At 46.6% G+C, this 21,294-nt stretch overlaps 1 protein-coding gene and 1 long non-coding RNA gene across 3 annotated transcripts; one reads left to right on the top strand and one right to left on the bottom strand.

The window, feature by feature from the left end:
* Positions 1-943: 943 nt before the first annotated feature.
* On the bottom strand, positions 944-3,055 carry LOC129137551 (uncharacterized). Its single transcript, XR_008540205.2, has 2 exons — positions 2,967-3,055; positions 944-2,485 (listed from the first exon to the last, which is right to left on the bottom strand). It is a non-coding gene; the product is annotated as an uncharacterized LOC129137551 (long non-coding RNA).
* Positions 2,840-21,088, top strand: LOC742589 (eukaryotic translation initiation factor 4A3). 2 transcript variants are annotated; one of them, XR_010152736.1, is made up of 13 exons: positions 2,840-3,990; positions 6,537-6,609; positions 8,932-8,998; positions 9,402-9,464; positions 10,623-10,755; positions 11,013-11,093; positions 11,604-11,745; positions 12,488-12,626; positions 13,265-13,380; positions 14,438-14,545; positions 14,642-14,769; positions 15,267-15,460; positions 19,185-21,088. XR_010152736.1 is itself a non-coding variant. In NM_001280385.2 (12 exons), the coding sequence occupies exons 1-12, from the start codon at positions 3,822-3,824 to the stop codon at positions 15,281-15,283; spliced, it is 1,236 nt and encodes a 411-aa protein (NP_001267314.2). In that variant the 5' UTR covers positions 3,588-3,821; the 3' UTR covers positions 15,284-15,514. The 2 variants fall into 2 exon arrangements, 1 of the variants encoding a protein (NP_001267314.2); NM_001280385.2 differs by lacking the exon at positions 19,185-21,088 and having other exon boundaries at positions 3,588-3,990; positions 15,267-15,514.
* Positions 21,089-21,294: the final 206 nt, after the last annotated feature.

Here is a 21,294-nt window from a genome sequence, read left to right as displayed (position 1 = left end):
AGTTCACAACAGGGTTCACACTCCTCTGAGTCCAGTGCTGCTGCTGACAGCAGGCAGAGCTCAGTTGAGCTCCCTTGCTTGCCTCCTGCTGCACCGCCTGGTTCCTAACAGGCCACACACAGGTGCTGATACTGGTCCGTGGCCTGGGGTTTGGAGATTCCTACTCTAAAAAGTGGATTTACCCTCATCATCCCAGGGCCCCTCAGCCTCTAGGAAAAGAGGCCTCTTGGTCACAAAGGTGGACAGACCCATTAAGCTCTGGGTGAGCAGCCCCGTCTCCAGCACCTCATGTCCCACAGTGTTTGTGTGTTGGGGAGGGGTCCATCTCACGCGATTAATCTCAAGGCAGGAGAGCCCATGTCTCTTTTATGCCCCATTGTTTCCCTAGAAAGCATCGTTCACCCAGAGACTGCAGCAAACCTCAGCAGCTCTCATCATTGTCACATTGTCATAGACTCTGGGCTAAAAAGCTACTGCTCCCCAGAAAAGTTAGAGCCCTTTAAGATGTGTGTTCAGACACCTGGCATAAACAACATTTCCAGGAAAATGGTGTAAAATGTTAGATCATCTAGTCATAAAAATATGAAGGAAAACAAATCTAAGCAGTTTGTGGATTAGATTTTAAAACTTTGAACAAGGTGAGGCCTGGTAGCTCACACCTGTGATTCCAGCACTTTGAGAGGCCGAGGTAGGAGGATCGCTTGAGCTCCTGGGCTGGGGCCAGGGTGTAGGGTCCTCAGTAAGGCTTCTGAATAAAACTAACTTTAATTCTTTAAAAGCTTAACTGTTTTTCTTTAGTCAACAAGGTATTTTACATTCTTCTCCTACATTAAGTCATTGAAATCTGTGTGTATTTTACGACAAAGCGCTACAGCACGGCCTGGGAAACAGTGTGAGGCACTAAATGATCCTTTGTAGAGTGAGGAAGGTATCAGAACTTACATTTTATTCAGCTTTATAAATATTTAATATTTTGGGTAACACCAGCATCCTTACAAGGAATGTTTATCAGAAGGTCAATTATCTGTCATGGATAAATTCTGGGGCCAGAATGAGATTCACTCTTGGAGAAGGCTGTATTTACTTGTTCACCCTTGAAATACTGCAATCCACCGACTTCTTGATAAAAGGATGCTCTGGTTTTCTGTTTATTTTTGAGATGGAGTCTCTGTCGCCCAGGCTGGAGTGCAGTGGCGCAATCTCAGCTCACTGCAACCTCCACCTCTGGGGTTCAGGAGATTCTCCTGCCTCAGCCTCCAGAGTAACTGGGACTACAGACACCCGTCACCACGGCCAGCTAATTTTTGTATTTTTTTTTTTTTTTAACTAGAGATGGGGTTTCACCATTTTGGCCAGGCTGTTCTCGAACTCCTACACTCATGATCCGTCTGCCTCGGCCTCCCAAAGTGCTGGGATTACAGGCGTGAGCCACCAGGCCTGGCCAGGATGCTCTGGTTTTAACTAAAATTAACCTTCATAAAAGGAGAGCTTTTCAAGCACTCCTAGAAAGAAGCTGTGGATTAAAGATGTGCCCAGTGATGCAAGCCAGATTTGTGACCATAAGAAAGGACAGCACCGGGCTCATGCCTGTAATCCCAGCATTTTAGGAGGCTGAGGCGGGCAGATCATGAGGTCAGGACTTCAAGACCAGCCTGACCAACACGGGGAAACCCCATCTCTACTAAAAATACAAAAATTAGCCGGGCGTGGTGGTGCATGCCTGTAATCCTAGCTACTCAGGAGGGTGAGGAAGGGGAGTCGCTTGAACCGGGAGGCAGAGGTTGCAGTGAGCCAAGATTGCGCCACTGCACTCCAGCCTGGGGAACAGAGCGAGACTCTGTCACACACAAACACACACACACACACACACAGACACACACACACACACAAAATAGCGGGGCGCGGTGGCTCACGCCTGTAATCCTAGCACTTTGGGAAGCCGAGGCGGGCGGATCATGAGGTCAAGAGATCAAGACCATCCTGGCCAACATGGTGAAACCCGGTCTATACTAAAAATACAGAAAATTAGCTGGGCGTGGTGGCGCGTGTCTGTAGTCCCAGCTATTTGGGAGGCTGAGGCAGGAGAATGGCGTGAACCTGGGCGACAGAACTTGCAGTGAGCTGAGATTGCGACACTGCACTCCAGCCTGGGCCAACCCAGCAATACTCCGTCAAACAAAAAAAAAAGGACAGAGCTGGCGCTCGTGGAAATACAATTTTCCCAAAGTTACAAACATGATTCTCAACAGCATGAACTGCCCTTCAAAGATGATGGAGCTGCTTCAAAAGGCGTTAGAGGAGCCGGGTACGAAGAAGCACTTAAAGTGTCAGATAAGAAAGCGGTTAGTGGCTGTGCGTAGTAGCGACACCTGTGGTCCCAGGTGCTCTGGAGGCTGAGGCGGGAGGATCGCCTGTGCTCGGGAGGTGGAGGCTGCAGTGAACCGAGATCGCGCCATGGCACTCCAGCCTGGGCGACAGGGCCAGACTGTCTCAAAACAAACAAACGAACAAACCAAAAGCAGGTTAAGATGCGCAACTGGTCAAAGCTCTGCTGGGCAATTAAAAAATGATCCCGTCTGGGTTATCTTTGCTGCAGGACATGCATTAGCAGCACCGTCTACTGACAAGTGGCCTTCATTAAGAGCAAATGGCAGGCTCAGCGTGTATTTTACTTTAGAACAGCTGCTTGCCGGGCACAGTGGCTCATGCCTGTAATCCCAGCACTTTGGGAGGCCAAGGCAGGCGGATCACCTGAGGCCCCGCAGTTCAGGACCAGCCAGGACAACCCTAACCCCCACCTCCCCCAACCCCGTCTCTACAAAAAAAATTTAAAAATTAGCCGGGCGTGGTGGCGCGCGCCTGAGGTCCCAGCTACTCCAGAGGCTGAGGCGGAGGCTACAGTGAACCCTGATCCTACCACTGCACTCCAGCCTGGGCGACGGAGCCAGACCCTGTCTCCAACTCACCAGGCAAACGGTGAAGACACACCCAGGCGCGTCCCCTAAGAGGGACGCCGGCGTCAGGGGCCCTGGCCCTCCCCAGCGCAGACCCGCCGGGGCCCAGCGCCGCGCCGGGGCCCACCACCGGCGGCCGTGAGGGTTTCCACCCGAATCTCCCCGGCGAGCTGGGCGCCTCCACTACGGGTCCGCGACGCAGTCCACCCACTGCGGGCCCGAGAGAGGACCCGTGCTCGTCATTTTTATTCGAGGCGGGGCTATCTGGGGACCCCGCCCGGAGCGGAGGCCCCTCGCGGCCCCAGCCTGTTTCCAGGGAATTCAGGGCCACACGCCGCTCAAAGAACCTCAGCGCCCCAGTCCGCGAAATCCCGCAGCCGCTACGAAACACCGCCAACTTCAGAGGTCCCACACCCTCCATCCCTTTTGTAAGGAACTGGGTACCCCGCCCTCAACGAGATCCCGCGGGAACTGCATATGGCGCGAGAGCAGAAACACCTTACTTTTCCCTGCGGCAAACGCCCAGTTCCCTTTCACGTGACGAAGAGTGCCCCGTCCCCCAGAGGCGTGGCCGCCTCGCACGTAAGCACGTACGCACGTAAGCACGTAAGCACGTACGCACGCACGTCTCTCGCTTTGGCATACTTAAGGCCTCAGTTCTCGCCCCGCTTGGCAGTTCTCTTAAGGTCGGCAGCGGCAGCGGCAGCGAGGTCGGCAGCGGCAGCGAGGTCGGCAGCGGCAGCGAGGTCGGCAGCGGCAGCGAGGTCGGCAGCGGCAGCGAGGTCGGCAGCGGCAGCGAGGTCGGCAGCGGCAGCGAGGTCGGCAGCGGCAGCGAGGTCCGCTGTGCTCTTCCGCGGACTCTGAATCATGGCGACCACGGCCACGATGGCGACCTCGGGCTCGGCGCGAAAGCGGCTGCTCAAAGAGGAAGACATGACTAAAGTGGAATTCGAGACCAGCGAGGAGGTGGATGTGACCCCCACGTTCGACACCATGGGCCTGCGGGAGGACCTGCTGCGGGGCATCTACGCTTACGGTGAGCGGGCGCGGGCCGCGGGGGCCAGCCGGGGGCGAGTCGGGGGCGAGCCGGGGGCTGAGGGCCCGACTGGTGACTCCCGGGCCGGCCCTGCGCTCCGGAGGTCGTGGTCAGGGTCGAGGCTCGGGGGCCAGTGACGTCCGACCCCCACCCCCACCCCCGTCCTCGCCCTCACGCCTGGCTGTGTCGGCGCTTTCGGTGCGTGTCCCCCGTGCAGAGCTCGGCGCTGGGTCTGTCGGGGGCTGCAGCCGCTTCGAGGCGCCTCAGCGTCGTTCATTCAGCAGATAACTGTTTTCTCCCTATTAGCTTTTCTGGGTACTGGGGTTTTGGCGGTAAAGCGGATGGGTTTGCGCCTTTACGGGTTTTGAATTTCGTTTGGGGGGAAAGCATACTGTCAGGCTGCCCGGGCAGTGGTGGTTGCTGTGAAGAACCTGCAGCGGGGTAATTGAATAGAGTGGGACCGGGAAGGAGGAGAGAATTAGTAAAGCAGAGAGGTAAGGGGCTTCGCAGGAGGGGGTGCCATTTGAGCAGAGTTCTGGATGAAGGAGACTGTTAATGAGAAGAGGGAAGAGCAGTTGGGGCAGAAGGAACAGCTGGTGCCAGGGCCTTGCAGCCCTTAGCCAGCTGCATTCCAGGAACTGAAAGAAGTCCCCTGTGGTGGGATTTTGGAGAGCTAGTCGGGGCAGATCTAGCAAAGACGTGTAGGGTGACGAATAATTTGAATTTCATTTAGAAATCTAGTGGGAAGCCACTGGAAGGTTTTAAGTAGCTATGTGACACGATCACATTTACAGTTTTAAAGATTCTTCTGGGTGTCTGTAGATTTGAGGTGAGGCGAGGCAAGGCAGGACAGGAAACAAGAGAGTTGGGAGCTTTTGCTCCAGTTCAGGGAAGAGAGGATTGTGCTGCCTTGGAGATGGAGTACCAGGGAGCTGACAGCATTGGCTGATGGATTGAACGTGAGCGACAGAAGAAGGAGAGTTGGAGTGTTTTGAGTAAGCGGTGGTTGATGCTGCAGACATTTGGCTAGGTAGGCAGCACTCCAGAGAGTCAGAATCAGGAGCTGTCTCTTGGTATGTTTGAAAGATGTGAGGAAGTTGAGGGAGAGCCTGGAGAAGAGGTTGGGTTGGGCACATAGATGGGAATGACCAGCATCTGGGATAAATGGCCTGTGTTTAATGCTTGGGACAGGGACATTTTTTATCGTGTAGTTCTCTTCCTTTTCTTTCTTCCTTTTCCTTCTGACAGTCCTGCTCTGTCACCAAGGCTGGAGTGTAGTGGCATGATCTCAGCTTATTGCAAGTTCCACTTCTGGGGCTCAAGCGATTCCTTTGCCTCAGCCTCCCGAGTAGCTGGGATTATAGGTGTGGGCCACCACGTCCTACTAATTTTTGTATTTTTAGTAGGGAGGGGATTTTGCCATGTTGCCCAGGCTGGTCTTGAACTCCTGACCTCAGTGATCCACCAGCCTCTGCCTCCCAAAGTGATGGCATTACAGGTGTGGGCCACCCCACCTGGCCGTATCCTGTAGTTCTTGATGCCACAGCTGTTTGGACAAAGTGAAGCGAAGTTGCTGAGGATGGGTGGTGAAAAAGCATCTCAGGCAGCCTCGCAGTGAGGCTGACAGCCCCACCTGGTTTTCTGGCACTCAGGCGGTCCCTGCCCTAAGACACTGTTGTTCGTTTCCCATCTATGTGCTTGCTCTTCATGAAGAGTTTAAATCATCTGCTATATTTGCGTTTGTGTTAAGATGGGAAATTGTGCTACATTTTCTTTTGTTTCTTATTTTTCGCTATGCCCCAGAACTGAGCAGAGCTACATTTAAGAGACTACCAAAAAATAATTGAAATAGAGTTTTTGTACATAAAATTTTATTTACTTGAAAAACACGTGGTTCTTCTTGAAAATAGCCTCACCCTTTGGTGTAGTAGTTGCTTTGCAAGAGAGATGGTGTTGTAGTTAGTGAGCTGCATCCAGACAGAACAACACAGGACACCCTGCAGCGTGACCCACGCAGGTTAAACGGAGTTGTAGACCTGTCAGCAACACACAGACTTAATGCTAGCTAGTAGGAGAGAACAATGGCTAGAGTGCCTTTCCTGTTTTTTTGTTTGTTTTTTTTTAAATTTAAAAAGTAGTATAGGTTGTTTGTAATCCAGTCAAACCTAAGGGAGTAATTAGAGTAAAAAGTAAGTTTCTTTCCACCCCTCTACTGCAGTAACTGCCAGGAACATTTTGGCACTTATACTTCCAGATGCTGCACGCCCAGATTTTTTTTTAAAGAAAACTGGTGTCTATATTCTACAATTTGGTGGTTTTTTTAAAAATAGAGATTGGTCTTTACAAATAATATCCCACGTTAGTGTAGAAATCCACTCAGCGCAATTCATTGAGCCCCTGGGTTTTGAGAGCTTGCTATGTTGAACACTGGGTTAGGCTGGAGGACAGGTTCAAAAAACAAACCATGTCTGCCCCTGAGGAGCTTACAGTACAGGGTTTCTATGCCGTCATTGTGGTGAGAGCTAATTTTTTGTTTTTATTTGCAGGTTTTGAAAAACCATCAGCAATCCAGCAACGAGCAATCAAGCAGATCATCAAAGGGAGAGATGTCATCGCACAGTAAGTTGTCCTGGGGTGCGGCGCAGGGCTGGATGTGAATTTGGGCAGCGCAGTGCAGTTAGATGCTCCGGGATGACTGTTTCCCTCAGCTTGTACACGCTCAGTTCCAACACTTTCCCTGACTTTAGCCACAGGGTTTAATAATTTTTTAAATTTGTGTTCTCTACTGTAGAAAGCTTTCATTTTCTTTTTGAGATGGAGTCTCGCTCTGTTGCCCAGGCTGGAGTGCAGTGGTGCCATCTCGGCTCACTGCAACCTTTGCCTCTCAGTTTCAAGCTATTCTCCTGCCTCACCCTCCCAAGTAGCTGGGATTACAGGCATGCACCACCATGCCCGACTAATTTTCATATTTTTAGTAGAGACGGGGTTTCACCATGTTGGTCAGGCTGGTCTCAAACTCCTGACCTCAGGTGATCCACCCTCCTTGGCCTCCTAAAGCGCTGGGATTTCAGGCATGAGTTACCGCACCCGGCCAAGGCTTTCATTTTCTTAGCCAGCTTTGCTTAGTGGTTTGCTGGCATGTGGAATTGTATATAACACAATTTCGGAAAAACAGACTGTGCTTTTCCTCTGCTCTCACACCACCACGACAATCATCAGCACAGAAGACGACTTCTGTGAGCAGAGGTGTGGGGGTTTTCCAGCTGGGTGTCCTCCAGTTCAACTCTCACACCACCTGCCTGGAGATAGGCCATATCCTGCAGGTTGAGGGCTCAGTCCCCATGACTACCCTCTTTTCAGACACCAGTTCTAAGTTCGGATCTCTAGAACTTCTGACCAAGCAGCTTCAAGTTGGGTTCCCAGGATCTCCTCTTTAGGTTGGATTAATTTGCTGGAACAGCAGCTCAAAGAACTCAGGGAAACACATTTAGTGGTTTATGATAAAGGGTACTGCAGAGGATACAGATATGGGGGGAGGGGTGCAGCCTCCAAGGGGCGGGTGGTCACCTCCCGGAACCTCCTTGTGTTCCACTGTCTGTGTTCAGCCATCTAGAAGCTCTTGGAACCCAGTCCTCTTGGGTTTTTATGGAAAATTCCATGAGGTCAGCATTCTTTCCCCCATAAGGGAATAGGGCAGGAGCTTTTCTGGGATAATACCATAATGCTTTTTAAAAAAAAAATTTGAAATTTAAATTGTTTACATTTTTCGAGACAGGGTCTTACTCTGTCTCCCAGACTGGAGTGCAGTCATGTGATTACAGCTCATAGCAGCCTCAAGCGATCCTCCCACCTCACCCTCCCAAGTAGCTGGGACTACAGGCACACATCACCATGCCCAATTACTTGTTATATTTTCTGTAGAGACAGGGTTTTGTTGTGTTGCCCAGGCTGCTCTCAAACTCCTGGCAATCTGCCTGCCTTGGCTTCCCAAAGCCTTGGGATTACAGGCGTGAGCCACTGTGCCCGGCCTCAACATTTTTTTTTGTTAAGATATGGGGCCTCACTTCGTCACCCAGGCGGGAATGCATTGGTGCAGTCATAGCTCACTGCAACCTCTAACTTCAAGGATTAAGGAATCGTCCCGCCTCAACCTCCCAAGTAGCTGGGACTGCCAGAATGTGCCGCCGTTCCTGGTTAGTTTTTTGTTTTGTTTAGAAATGGGGTCTCTTGCTGTATTGCCCAGGCTGGTCTCGAATTCCTGGCTTCATCCAATCCTGCCTCTGCGTCCCAGAGTGTTGGGAATACAGGCCTGAGCCACCACGCCGTGACATGAGGGTCTTTATGACTCACAATCTGAAAGGCAGGGAAGATTAGAGCCCTGCTGTGGAGCAGGTGAAAGGAGAGCAGAAGGTCAGAGAGATTGTTTCCTGAGGCCTAACCCATCAATTTAATAAGACTGTAATAAGGGCTATGGGAGCTGTGAGCCAGGAACTCTGGATGAAAACCTGTATATAGCCGTATCTCCTGGCCCCACAAATCCTCTTTTCATAGCTTTATCCCTCGTTTGCCTAATTTCAAAAAAGACTCATTTACACAAAAATTTCTTTGGAGGAGAGAGTTAGTCCAAAATCCTAGAAGGAAAAGAGTTGTATTTCGATAAAGGGGAGTCCTCCTTTTTCTGACACCTATGAAACGCCTCTTGAAGTTAGAGAGTCTGTGACTCCATTGCCCCCGTGCAGAAGCCATGTCTACTCTCTTCATGGACACTTAACAAGCTGTGACACTGGGCCCGAGTCCTGCCTCCTCGCAGTTAAGATGGTATTAGGTACGGGGGCTTGCTCTAAGAAGGTACCTAAGTGCCTCTGGAGCCCAGGCCTTGGAGTGCAGCTGTGGCGTGGCCTGTCCTCCCTCTAATCCCACTGCTTTTGTTTCCTTGAATAGGTCTCAGTCCGGCACAGGAAAAACAGCCACCTTCAGTATCTCAGTCCTCCAGTGTTTGGATATTCAGGTAATTTGCCATTCTTAAAACAAACTGTTAGGTAATTCTAGGAAATACTTGCTTTTTCTTCTGTAACTACAGTGTTCAAAAAGTACAATTTAAAATTTTCTAGTATGTATTGACTCAGCAAATTTTTACACAGAGTCTTAGTTGTACACTAGTATTTGCACTAATATTGTGTCATGATTTGCTATTTAACTAGAGGAAGCTCTTGTCTGCAGACGAGGATCCTGACACATTAAGTTATTGTTGGATTTGCAATTTAAATGACATTAATATTTGCTAACCTGTAAGAGATGAGAAGTATGATTAATATGAGATACTATTTCTCATATTGATCTGAGTGTGAATGACTACAATCCACTTTGATAATACTGCGGATTCTCTATTTTCTGATAAATTATTTCACCAGGTTCGTGAAACTCAAGCTTTGATCTTGGCTCCCACAAGAGAGTTGGCTGTGCAGATCCAGAAGGTGAGATGGCTAAAGATAGCGGTGTCCGATTAACAAGTACTGCTTTTGTGATTTAGTTGTGAAACACCGACTTATTTATTTAATCCAATCCTGTTTTCTGATACCTCAAAATTTTCTTCCTGATTAACATTTTGCCATGAATCATTATATAAATTGCTGGTTTGTATTAAGTCATTTTTGGTGTGGCTTGTGTGCTCTCGGTAGTTTTTTACAGCCTTAGAAATGTAGATTTTTTTGCGAAAAATCAATTTTAATAAAAATAAATTAGGCCGAGGTGGGTGGATCACCTGAGGTCAGGAGTTTGAAACCCTGTCTCTACTAAAAATACGAAAAAATTAGCTGGGCGTGGTGGCAGGCGCCTGTAATGCCAGCTACTTGGGTGGCTGAGCAGGAGAATCACTTGAACCCGGGAGGCAGAGGTTGCAGTGAGCTGAGATTGTGCCATTGTACTCTAGTCTGGGCAAGAAGAGTGAAACTCTGTCTCAAAAAAAAATAAATTGTACCCATTTTATACTTAACGTAGTATAAAGACGTATGTTTAAAAAGATGTATATTAAGATGTTAATGTTGGTTTCTTCAGTGGATGGGATTATGAATTTTACATATTCTTTTCTGTTAATGATATAGCTTTTGTAATAAGAAACCAGCAGGCCGGGTGTGGTGGCTCACGCCGTTAATCCCAGCACTTTGAGAGGCCGAGGCAGGCCAATTAGGAGGTCAGGAGATAACGACTCCCTGAATACACATATAGGATGCACACAGCACAGTGTGCTAACACGGTGAAACCCCATCTCTACTAAACATACAAAAACAAAATTAGCCTGGTGTGGTGGCGGGCACCTGTAGTCCCAGCTACTCAGGAAGCTGAGGCGGGAGAATGGCGTGAACCCGGGAGGCGGAGCTTGCAGTGAGCTAAGATTGCGCTGCTGCCCCCCAGCATGGGCCACAGAGTGAGACTCCGTCTCAAAAAAAAAAAAAAAAAAAAACAAAATTTACTTGTTTTTGTCAGAGAAAAGAGCAGGAGAATTTTGTGGTTTGGAGATAAGAATGGCATAAATAATAATCGGTGATCATCTCGGAGGAGAAACAGTCTTTCTTTTTGGAAAATGTGGATGTTTCTCTCTCCCACCCTGGACGTGAACCTGTGCTTTGTTTCAGGGGCTGCTTGCTCTCGGTGACTACATGAATGTCCAGTGCCATGCCTGCATTGGAGGCACCAATGTTGGCGAGGACATCAGGAAGCTGGATTATGGACAGCATGTTGTCGCGGGCACTCCAGGGCGTGTTTTTGGTAAGCACTTTTGTCGCTAAAAATGGTGCTGCCGGTAGTATTTGTAAGAAGTGCTTAAATGGTACAGGACAGCTTTCGATTTGGTAGGCCGCACGGTAGACTTTTGCACCTGGGTCACTTGCAGGAGGTGGAGGGAAGGTCTCTGGAACCCTGAGACCAGTGGAATGATGAGCTCTTTCTTGGGAGCCTCAGGTGTGATTATTTCAAAATCTCATAGATGTGATTTGTCATAAGTATTTCAAAATCTCATGTTATAGATATGATTCGTCGCAGAAGCCTAAGGACACGTGCTATCAAAATGTTGGTTTTGGATGAAGCTGATGAAATGTTGAATAAAGGTATGAGTAACAAAAGAATTACTTTTCTACTGACATAATTCTTAGTTCTTAAATTTTCACAGTGTAAAATTGAAACAGCCAGTGACTGTTCTGAATGTGAATAGCGTTTTCATCGTGGAAAAACAATTGTGCCTTGGCGGCAATTATGAACAAAAAATTCCTACCTTGATTTTATTTGTTTATTCATCGTGGGTGACTCAGGCCAGCCTCTATGGCTTTTTATTTGGTATCTAGGACTCTCGGGGTGGGTTTCTTGATCCCTAGATCACTTCAGATTGAAGAAGCACCAAAGGGAAACCAGATTCCCTCAACCAGATAACACTCCGGGGGGCGGGGAGTAGGGACGGAGAGAACGCGTGGATGTGGCCTGGTGCTGTAAAAATGAGATTTCCTGTCAAACGTACCTTATCACCACTCTGCCTCTAACCCAGTGGGAACACTGGGCGTGCACCTTCCATTTCTGGGTGTGCCGCCCTAAACATCCCTCACCTGTCTTGCTCCCTGTCCCAGGTTTCAAAGAGCAGATTTACGATGTATACAGGTACCTGCCTCCAGCCACACAGGTGGTTCTCATCAGTGCCACGCTGCCACATGAGATTCTGGAGATGACCAACAAGTTCATGACCGACCCAATCCGCATCTTGGTGAAACGGTAGGAGCCCCTCTTGTCAAGTTTACTAGAACACTGGGCCGCATTTATAAAGGATTTTATGTCGTAATTTCAAAAACTTTTTATAGCCAGAGTCTGGCTGTGTTGCTGAAGCTGGTGTCAAAACCCGGACCTCAGGCTATCCTCTTGCCTGAGTGTAATGGAATTGAAAGCATGCAAATTCTTTTAAAATTCCTGTTTTAAAAAACCAAATAGGCTGGGCAACATATAGAGACCCTATCTCTACCAATAATAAAAAATTAGCCAGGTAGGGCGGCACATGCCTCTAGTCCCAGCTACTCAGGAGGCTGTGGTGGGAGGATCGCTTGAGGTCAGGAGGCTGAGGCTGCAGTGAGCTTTGATTGTGCCACTGCACTTCAGCCAGGGCAACAGAGCAAGACCCTGTCTCAAACAAAACAAAACAACCCATCTTTTACAATCCTCATTGTGGTTTGAACCAATAATTCTAAATTTAAAAATTAGGTGACTGTATTTATTTATCAGTGTTTCATTTAGAATCGTATTCCATGTGCTGCACATTGTGAAATGTTAAGTAGGATACAGAATGGAGGCCTGTGTGACGGAAGTGGTGATAGGATGGAGGACAGGGCTGGGGCTGCTGGGTCTGCACCAGATATCACAGTGTGACCTTCTCCACCAGGGTCTCCCTGGATCCTGGCTTGGCCCACCCTCAAGTCCTAGAAGGAAGGATGAGTATGTAACAGGATTTGTCTTTGTCCTTCAGTGATGAATTGACTCTGGAAGGCATCAAGCAATTTTTCGTGGCAGTGGAGAGGGAAGAGTGGAAATTTGACACTCTGTGTGACCTCTACGACACACTGACCATCACTCAGGCGGTCATCTTCTGCAACACCAAAAGAAAGGTGAGAGGCACTGCACAGCCTCCATGTGCTGAAGGGAAACTGCAGATTGAGTCTCTGAATGACGTCAATCAAGATTTTTCAGTAAAGGGCCAGTTTGTCCATATTTTAAGCTTTCAGGGTATGTGTTCTCTTGTAAAAGCAGCTGTAGACAATATGCAAACGGTCACGTGGCTGTGACCATTAAAACTTCATTTACAGAACAGCGATATCAGCCACCCCTAAAGATTCAGATTTCGTTGGTTGAAGGTGGACCCCAGGCCTGAGTAGTTTTAGATCCCCAGGTGATGGTAATGTGGAGGCAGACCTGAGAACTGTCGGCCACTTTCCTGAGAAAGGAAAGGAGTTGGGCTACATTCTAACAAGATTGGAATTCAAATTTCAAATGAGAATGAGCACACCTGGCCCCCTCCCCCCATAGAGTCATTATATGGAGAAAATGAAGTAAGAGGGTTTTGTGAGTGCACCCCAACATTTTCTGGGAAAAAGTTTGTACATCCAGTTAGGATGATTCTGAGTTTTAAGAGCAGTTACCTTATGAATATTGATACTGGTTCTGCAAGTGATGCGGTAAAGTCCCGAATGCACGTCTCTGCTTTGGTATACTAGCTTGCAGTAGCATCTGTTGATTGGATTTGTAGGTGGACTGGCTGACGGAGAAAATGAGGGAAGCCAACTTCACCGTATCCTCAATGCATGGAGACATGCCCCAGAAAGAGCGGGAGTCCATCATGAAGGAGTTCCGGTCGGGCGCCAGGTGGGTCCGCTATGCTGTGGCTCTGCAGGTCAGGGTTTGCTAGACTGTGCTAAGCACTTCATATGCACTGCCTAAGTGCAGGCCCCACACCCGGGGGGATGACAAGCTTCTGCTCTGAAAGCTGAGGCCCTGGGTGAGCAGAAAACCTGCCAGTTAATGAGGGGTCCGCTGTGCTCCTGTAATACTTAGGTTGAGGTGATAACTAGCCTTAACTAGCCAGGTTGGTCACCTTGGTTACAAGTGTGTGTCTTCTTTTCCAGTAAGTAGGGGGGTTTTCTGTTCATCGTTTCGATTAGTTTAATTCCACAGTGGTCAGAAAGCGTGGATTGGGTGGTTTCATTCATTTGAACTTGATTCAGACTTCCTTCTTTGCCCACCTTGTGGTCAGCTTAACAAATGTGCTGTGTGTGTCTTTTTTTGTTTGTTTGTTTTTTGAGACAGTCTCACTTCGTTACCCAGGCTGGAGTGCAGTGGTACAATCTTGGCTCACTGCAACCTCTGCCTCCTGATTTCAAGTGACTCCTGTGTCTCAGCCTCCCGAGTAGCTGGAATGGCTAATTTTTTTTTTTTTTTTTTTTTTTTCATTTTTAGTAGAGATGGGGTTTCACCATGTTGGCCAGGCTGGTCTCGAACTCCTGACCTCAGGTGATCCATCTGCCTCAGCCTCTGGCAGTGCTGGGATTACAAGCATAAGCCGCTGCCATGCCCGGCTGAAGTTACCGTTTTTAATTTTTTGCTAGGCAAAAGTGAAGTATTTTTCCCAATTATTGGTTTAGGACCGATTAAACAAGTTAAAGATAGTCTAGTAAAAGATGTCTATTTTTTTAATCTGATGGAGCACATGACCAAAGTAACTAAATCCACCAACAGCCCCTCTGCACAGGGGTTTCTGGTGCTGTCCCTGAGGCTTCACGTTTGCAGACAGACTGTTGAGAGAGGAGAATCTCATATATTTTGGACCTGCAGCCAGGATTCCTTAAAATTAGCAATGGAAGCAAGTCCAGTCTTACACTTGTATGAGTAATTTAATCACCTCAAACACTCTTTCTTTTTGCAGCCGAGTGCTTATTTCTACAGATGTCTGGGCCAGGGGGTTGGATGTCCCTCAGGTGTCCCTCATCATTAACTACGATCTCCCCAATAACAGAGAATTGTACATACACAGGTAGGGTGCAAGCTCTCATTGGCTTCACTTCTGTGACACATTTACTAAATCTTGATTGTTATATATACTAACTGTAATATTGTTTTATTCCTGAAGAATTGGGAGATCAGGTCGATACGGCCGGAAGGGTGTGGCCATTAACTTTGTAAAGAATGACGACATCCGCATCCTCAGAGATATCGAGCAGTACTATTCCACTCAGATTGATGAGATGCCGATGAACGGTAGGAAATCGTCCAGCTCTACTGTAATTGTAGAGGGAACTTCCCTATTCTTAGTTTGGGGCACTTGCGTTTGTTTTTTTGTTGTTGTGGTTTGTTTTGTTTTGTTTTTGAGACGAAGTTTCGCTCTGTCACCCAGGCTGGAGTGCAGTGGCGCGATTTCGGCTCACTGCAACCTCTGCCTCCTGGGTTCAAGCAATTCTCCTGCCTCAGCCTCCTGAGTAGCTGGAATTACAGACGCGTGCACCATAGCCAGCTAAGTTTTGTATTTTTAGTAGAGACGGGGTTTCACCATGTTGGCCAGGCTGGTCTCGAGCTCCTGGCCTCAAATGATCCGCCCACCTCAGCCTCCCAAAGTGCTGGGATTACAGGCGTGAGCCACTATGTCTGGCCTGTTTTTTGTTTTGAGAAGTCTGTTGTGAGGTTTTAGTTAAATTTACGTTAACAAATTTTCATTTTGTTTGTGTTGTTCCTTAATCTGTTTGTTTCTTCACTTTCAGTTGCTGATCTTATCTGAAGCAGCAGATCAGTTGGATGAGGGAGACTGTTCACCTGCTGTGTACTCCTGTTTGGAAGTATTTGGATCCAGATTCTACTTGATGGGGTTTATATGGACTTTCTTCTCATAAATGGCCTCCCGTCTCCCTTCCTTTGAAGAGGATATGGGGATTCTGCTCCCTTTTCTTATTTACATGTAAATAATACATTGTTCTAAGTCTTTTTCATTAAAGATTTAAAACTTTTCCCATAAACTCTATACTTCTAAGGTGCCACCAGCTTCTCTAGTAACTTACTGTGTAGTCTTGGGTCATTTCACTCACTTTTCTTTTTTTCTTTTCTTTTTTTTTTTTTTTTTTTTGAGACAGAGTCTCCCTCTGTTGCCCAGGCTGGAGCGCAGTGGCGCGATCTCCTCTCACCGCAAGCTCCACTTCCTGGGTTCATGCCATTCTCCTACCTCAGCCTCCCACGTAGCTGGGAGTACAGGCGGCCGCCACCATGCCAGGCTAATTTTTTTGTATTTTCAGTAGAGACGGGGTATCACCGTGTCAGCCAAGATGGTCTCGATCTCCTGACCTCGTGATCCACCCACCTCGGCCTCACAAAGTGCTGGGATTACAGGCGTGAGCCACTGCACCTGGCCCATTTCACTCACTTTTCTAATCTTTTTTTTTGGAAAGAGTTTCATCGTTGATGAGTTTTGCTCTGCTGCCCAGGCTGAAGAGCAGTGGCACCATCACAACTCATTGCAGCCACAACCTCCTGGGCTCAAGCGATCCTCTCACCTCAGCCTCCTGAGTAGCTGGGACTACAGGTGCATGCCAGCACATCTGGCTAATATTTAAATTTTCTGTAGTGACAGGGTCTCACTTTGTGGCCTAGGCTGGTCTGTCACTCATGGGTTTAAGTGATTCTCCCATCTTGGCCTTACAAAGTGCTGGGATAACAGGTGTGAGCCACCATGCCTGGCTTCACTTTTCTAATTTTTTTGTTTGTTTTTCTGAGAGCCCAGGATCTCCTGTCGCCCAGGCAGGAGTATAGTGGCAGGATCATGACTTACCACAATGTTGACAAACTACAACAGATAATTATCTGTTTAGATATTTAAATTATTAAAGTATTTAAGTTATCTGTTGAAATATTTAAAGTAATTACCTGTAGCTTTATAGGCACACAGCACCACAGCTGCCCAATTTTTAATTTTTTAAAGACAGGGTCTCCCTCTGTTGACCAGGCTGGTCTTAAACTCCTGACTTCAAGCAGTCCTCCCGCCTCAGCCTCTCAAAGTGCTGGGATTACACACAAAGTGCTGGGATTACACACCGGGCTCTAATATTTGAAATGGAAATGTTAAAACTGGCCCCTCCCTTCCTGAAATTAGTTGGGATGATAATCTTTATTTCAGGGTTAGGGTGAGCTTGGAAATATTTTTAAATTTCCTCAGGTGATTCTACTTGAAGGCATCTGAAATTCTATAGTTTATGAATGGAACTTCCTTTCACTGAAACTGTGACTGGACCCTTGCTAGCCAGCTGGTGGCTGGTAGACCAGCTGCATCATCAGGAGTTGGTTAGAAATGCAAGTGCTCGGGCCCTGTCCTGGCTTGCTGAGTGAGAACCTGCAGGTAACAAGACTCCCAGGTGGCACTGCTGGCCGAGCGGGAGGAGCACGAGACTACAGGCCCAGGCAGCTTAATGAGTTCCTGGCAAGGAGGAACCAGATACAGGTGTGTTCAGGGCATTTGCTCAGCAGCAGTGGGGAGTGACGCCCACCACAGCTCTGGCTAGTGCCAGCCTCAATGTCCGTATCTGCAGGCGCCTGAGCTCACTGAGGCTCACCTGGTCTCATCAGGAGCTGCTGCCAAGCTTGTGTCAGAGGTGAGGAGTGGCTCAGGTTTCCACACAGTCACTCCGGAGGACGGAAGGCCTCCATTACCAGTAAGAATGATTCTAGATGAATAAGCACGTGGTGTTACAGTGGAGGAGGCAGCATTGGTGCCTTGGGGAGGAGATGGCAGGAGAAGGGGTGGGGCTTAAGCTACCCCACACACTGTCTAGGAAAGGTCATCCAAAAAGGAAAAATACAGAACAAGTGTTCATAAAAATGTCAAACTGTACTGACAAATCAGAAATGGTATGTGATTCTCCAAGATTTAAAAACCACCAGTCCTAAAGGTTGACAAGGAAAGTTTCCAGACTTTCTGGAGAGCAGCCTGGCCCTTGGGCAGTCAGTGATGAAAATGCTATTTCCCTTTGGTGGTGTGTGGTTCTGCTGTAGACAGCTGTCTGGAATGTGGACTTCTCCAGGAAGTTGAGCGTTGCTCCTGCCTATACCAGGGAAGGATGCTAAGTGCTCATGGATGGGGGCATGGTGCAGGACAAGGTGGAACATTTGCAGTGATGCTGGGAAGAGAAGGATACACGAGGTAGAGAACTCATGGAGGTTCTTGGGAGGGTGGTTTGGGGCCAGGATCCTCCCAGAGTCCAGATGGAGTCAAGTTCAGGCAGGGGGTCTGCTGAGCCTTGCTAGGTAGGTATCACTGGGCCTCTGGTCAGGTGGAAAAACTGGCTCTAGATCCTGAGGGGCTTCCCAAGGTCCCCAGCAACCAAATCCAGATGAAAAACCCCTGGGTTATGTACTTCATTACAAAAGTATAATCTCACTGAAAAAAAACATAGAAATGCATAATTTGAAAAAGTCATCCTTAATCCTCCTACCCAGATATAACTCACAATTTGATGACTGTCCATCCAGTATTTTAATTTATCTTGTACATCTACCTGTACATAAAGACCTTTTTAAGCCAAAATTGTAACCCACTTTGCCATTATTAACTCAGGTTTTTGCTTAGTAATGTATCATACATATTTCACTATGTTAAAAAAAAAAAAAAAAAGCTACTTTTCCAGCCTCTATACCATGCCTCCTTTGGAAGCAGTTGAAGATTCTTTAGAATAATCTTTTATTTGTTTATTTTTTTGAGATGGAGTTTCGCTCTTGTTGCCCAGGCTGGAGTACAATGGTGTGATCTCGGCTCACTGCAACCTCCACCTCCTGGGTTCAAGCGATTCTCCTGCCTCAGCCTCCTGAGTAGCTGGGATTACAGGCGCCCACCACCACACCTGGCTAATTTTTCATATTTCTAATAGAGTTGGGGTTTCACCATGTTGGCCAGGCTGGTCTCAAATTCCTGACCTCATGTGATCCTCCTGCCTTGGTCTCCCAAAGTGCTGGGATTAGGCATGAGCCACTGTGCCCACCCAGAATAATCTTTAGAAGTGATTTTCTTGATCAAGGTACATGTTTCAAATTAACGTTGCAGAAAGATTTTCCACCAATTTATACTCCTAATGGTATATTTTCTGGGTTTTTTTTTTTTTTTTTTTTTTGGGTGGTTGAAATTTATTCAACAAATACATATAGGATGCCTTGTCTTAAAGCCAGGCAATTTTCCTAAAAGAATAACCACATAAAAAGGGTTCTAACCAAGAGCTAGAGTGTCCTGACCTTTTGAGGTATGTCTAAAGTATAGAAATAGAATGGTAATGTTGATGCTGTTGGCATGTTTGTAGTAAGATTGTTTAAAATAATACATAGACATAAAATGTATGACGAAAATAGCACAGCACCGAAGATACTGTCAAGATTCTTACACTATTACTTGAAGGCAGATTGTGATGAATTAAAGATGTGAAACATATATAAAAGTGTTAAGCAATTTTTAGGTATGAACCTTTAAAGCAATACAAAAATGTGAAACAAATAAACAGCCAACGTAGGAGAGAAAATAAGAGTTCTAAGGAATACTTAATCTAAGAATCTGAAAAGGAAGGAAAAGGGAACAGAGAACTTATGAGATGGACAAATACAAAACGGTAGTAGGTTGAAAATAACCATGTCAATAATTACATTTATTGCAGATTGTCTGTCTCACCTCAAACTAAAAGAAAAGCAAGCTAAACCCAAAGGAAGCAGAAGAAAGGAAATAATAAAAATGAGAGTAGAAATAAATGAATAGAAAAATAATAGAGAAAATCAATAAAACCAACGGTTCATTCTTTGAAAAGATCAACAAAATTGACACATCTTTAGCAAGTCTAAGGAAAAATATGTTCAAATAACTAAAATCAAGAATGAAAGAGGTGATGGCACAGCTGACTGTACAGAATACAAAGTATCAGTGCCATGGATTGTTTCCCAACAGATGAACCTTGATAAAATGGAGAAATTCCTAGGACAAACAGATTAAATCAGTAATCAAACTTTCAACAAAGGAAAGCCAAGGCTTGTGAATCCTGCTAAACTTTTACAGAATTATCACCATCACAATTTTTTTTTTTTTTTTTTTTTTTTTGACGCAGAGTCTCACACTGTTGCCTGGGCTGGTGTGCAGTGGCACAATCTTGGCTTGCTGCAACCTCCGCCTCCTGGGTTCAAGTGATTCCCTTGCCTCAGCCTCCCAGTAGCTAGGATTACAGGTGCCTGCCACCACATCCGGTTAATTTTTTGTATTTTTAGTAGAGACGGCGTTTTACTGGGTTGGCCGGGCTGATCTCAAACTCCTGATCTTGTGATCTGCCCCCGTCAGATTCCCAAAGTGCTGGATCACGAAATCTTTCAAAAAATATAAGGCAGAACATTTCCCAACTCACCCTGAGGCCAGCATTACCTGACACCAAAACAAAGCTACCACAAGAAAAAACTAGATCAATGTCATATGAACGTAGATGTAAAAATCCTCAAAAAACTGGCAAAACAAATCCAGCAACATATAAAAAGGATTGTACACTGACAAAGTGGGATTTATCGCAGGAATGGAAAGTTGGTTTAATATCCAAAAATCTGTCAATGTAATACACCCTATCAATAGAATAAAGGACAAAGTCCACATGATGATTTACAGATGCAGAAAAAGCATTGGACAAAATCCAGCACCTTTTCAAGATAGAAAATAAGAATGGAAGGGGGCTGCTTCAACCTGATAAACAGCATCGATGAAACACCACAGCATTACCCGCTAAGGTTGGGAACAAAACAAGAATGCTCTTGCCACGTCTATTCCAACATTGTACTGGAAGTTACGAGCCAGGACAATTAAGCAAGAAAAGAAAGAAGGCATCCAGATCGGAAAGGAAGCATCAAAACTCTCTAGTCACAGATGACATGATTTATACCTAGAAAATCTTAAGGAATTGACACATTTAAAAAATCACCTATCAGAACTTATAAATGAGGTCAGCAAGGTTGCAGAATATATGTTCAACATAGGAAAGCCAGTGTTTCTGTACACTAGCAGTCTGAACAACCTGAAAATGAAATTAAGAAAATAATTCCATTTACAATTGCATCAAAAAGAGTGAAATATGTAGGAATAAATTTAACAAAAGAAGGGCTATACTTGTTCACCGAAAACTACAAATAGCTTGTTGAAAGGCATTGCAAACCTAAATATATAAATGTCCCAGGTTCATGGATTGGAAGATAACTTTCCCAAACTGACTGATAGAGTTAGTTAGGCTTTGTGTCTCCACCCAGATCTCATCTTGAATTGTAATCCCCCTAATCCCCACATGTCAAGGGACAGACAAGGTGGAGGTAATTGAATCATGGGAGCAGTTCCCCCCATGCTATTCTTGTGATAGTGAGTTCTCACAAGATCTGATGGTTTTATAAGGGGCTCTTCCCACTTCACTTGGCACTTCTTGCCACCTTGGGAAAAAGGTTCCTGCTTCGTCTTCGCCTTCCACCATGATTGTAAGTTTCCTGAGGTCTCCCCAGCCACACTGAACTGTGAGTCAATTAAACTTCTTTCCTTTTTAAAGCACCCGGGCTCAGGCAGTTCTTTATAGCAATATGAAAATGGACTAATATACTGCTCTGCAGTGTTTAGGAGAATGTGGAGAAACTGGAAGCCCCATACATTGCTAGTGGGATTGTAAACAGGCACAGCCTTTATGGAAAACAGCCTGGCAGTTCCTCAAAATGTTGAACATAGGAGTTGACCTAGCAATTCTCCTCCTAGGTCTATAC

This window comes from Pan troglodytes, chromosome 19 (genome assembly GCF_028858775.2).
Source record: "Pan troglodytes isolate AG18354 chromosome 19, NHGRI_mPanTro3-v2.0_pri, whole genome shotgun sequence".
Taxonomy (NCBI): Eukaryota; Metazoa; Chordata; class Mammalia; order Primates; family Hominidae; genus Pan; species Pan troglodytes.
Note: the sequence above shows the minus strand (reverse complement) of the source record. Positions and strands in the feature narration are given on the sequence as shown.

Excerpts from the sequence above, each read along its gene's own strand:
- LOC742589 (NM_001280385.2), top strand. The coding sequence starts at position 3,822 with ATGGCGACCACGGCCACGATGGCGACCTCGGGCTCGGCGCGAAAGCGG. Across the intron at positions 8,999-9,401 it reads TCCAGTGTTTGGATATTCAG|GTTCGTGAAACTCAAGCTTT; the intron begins GTAATTTGCCAT and ends TTATTTCACCAG. Across the intron at positions 10,756-11,012 it reads CACTCCAGGGCGTGTTTTTG|ATATGATTCGTCGCAGAAGC; the intron begins GTAAGCACTTTT and ends CTCATGTTATAG.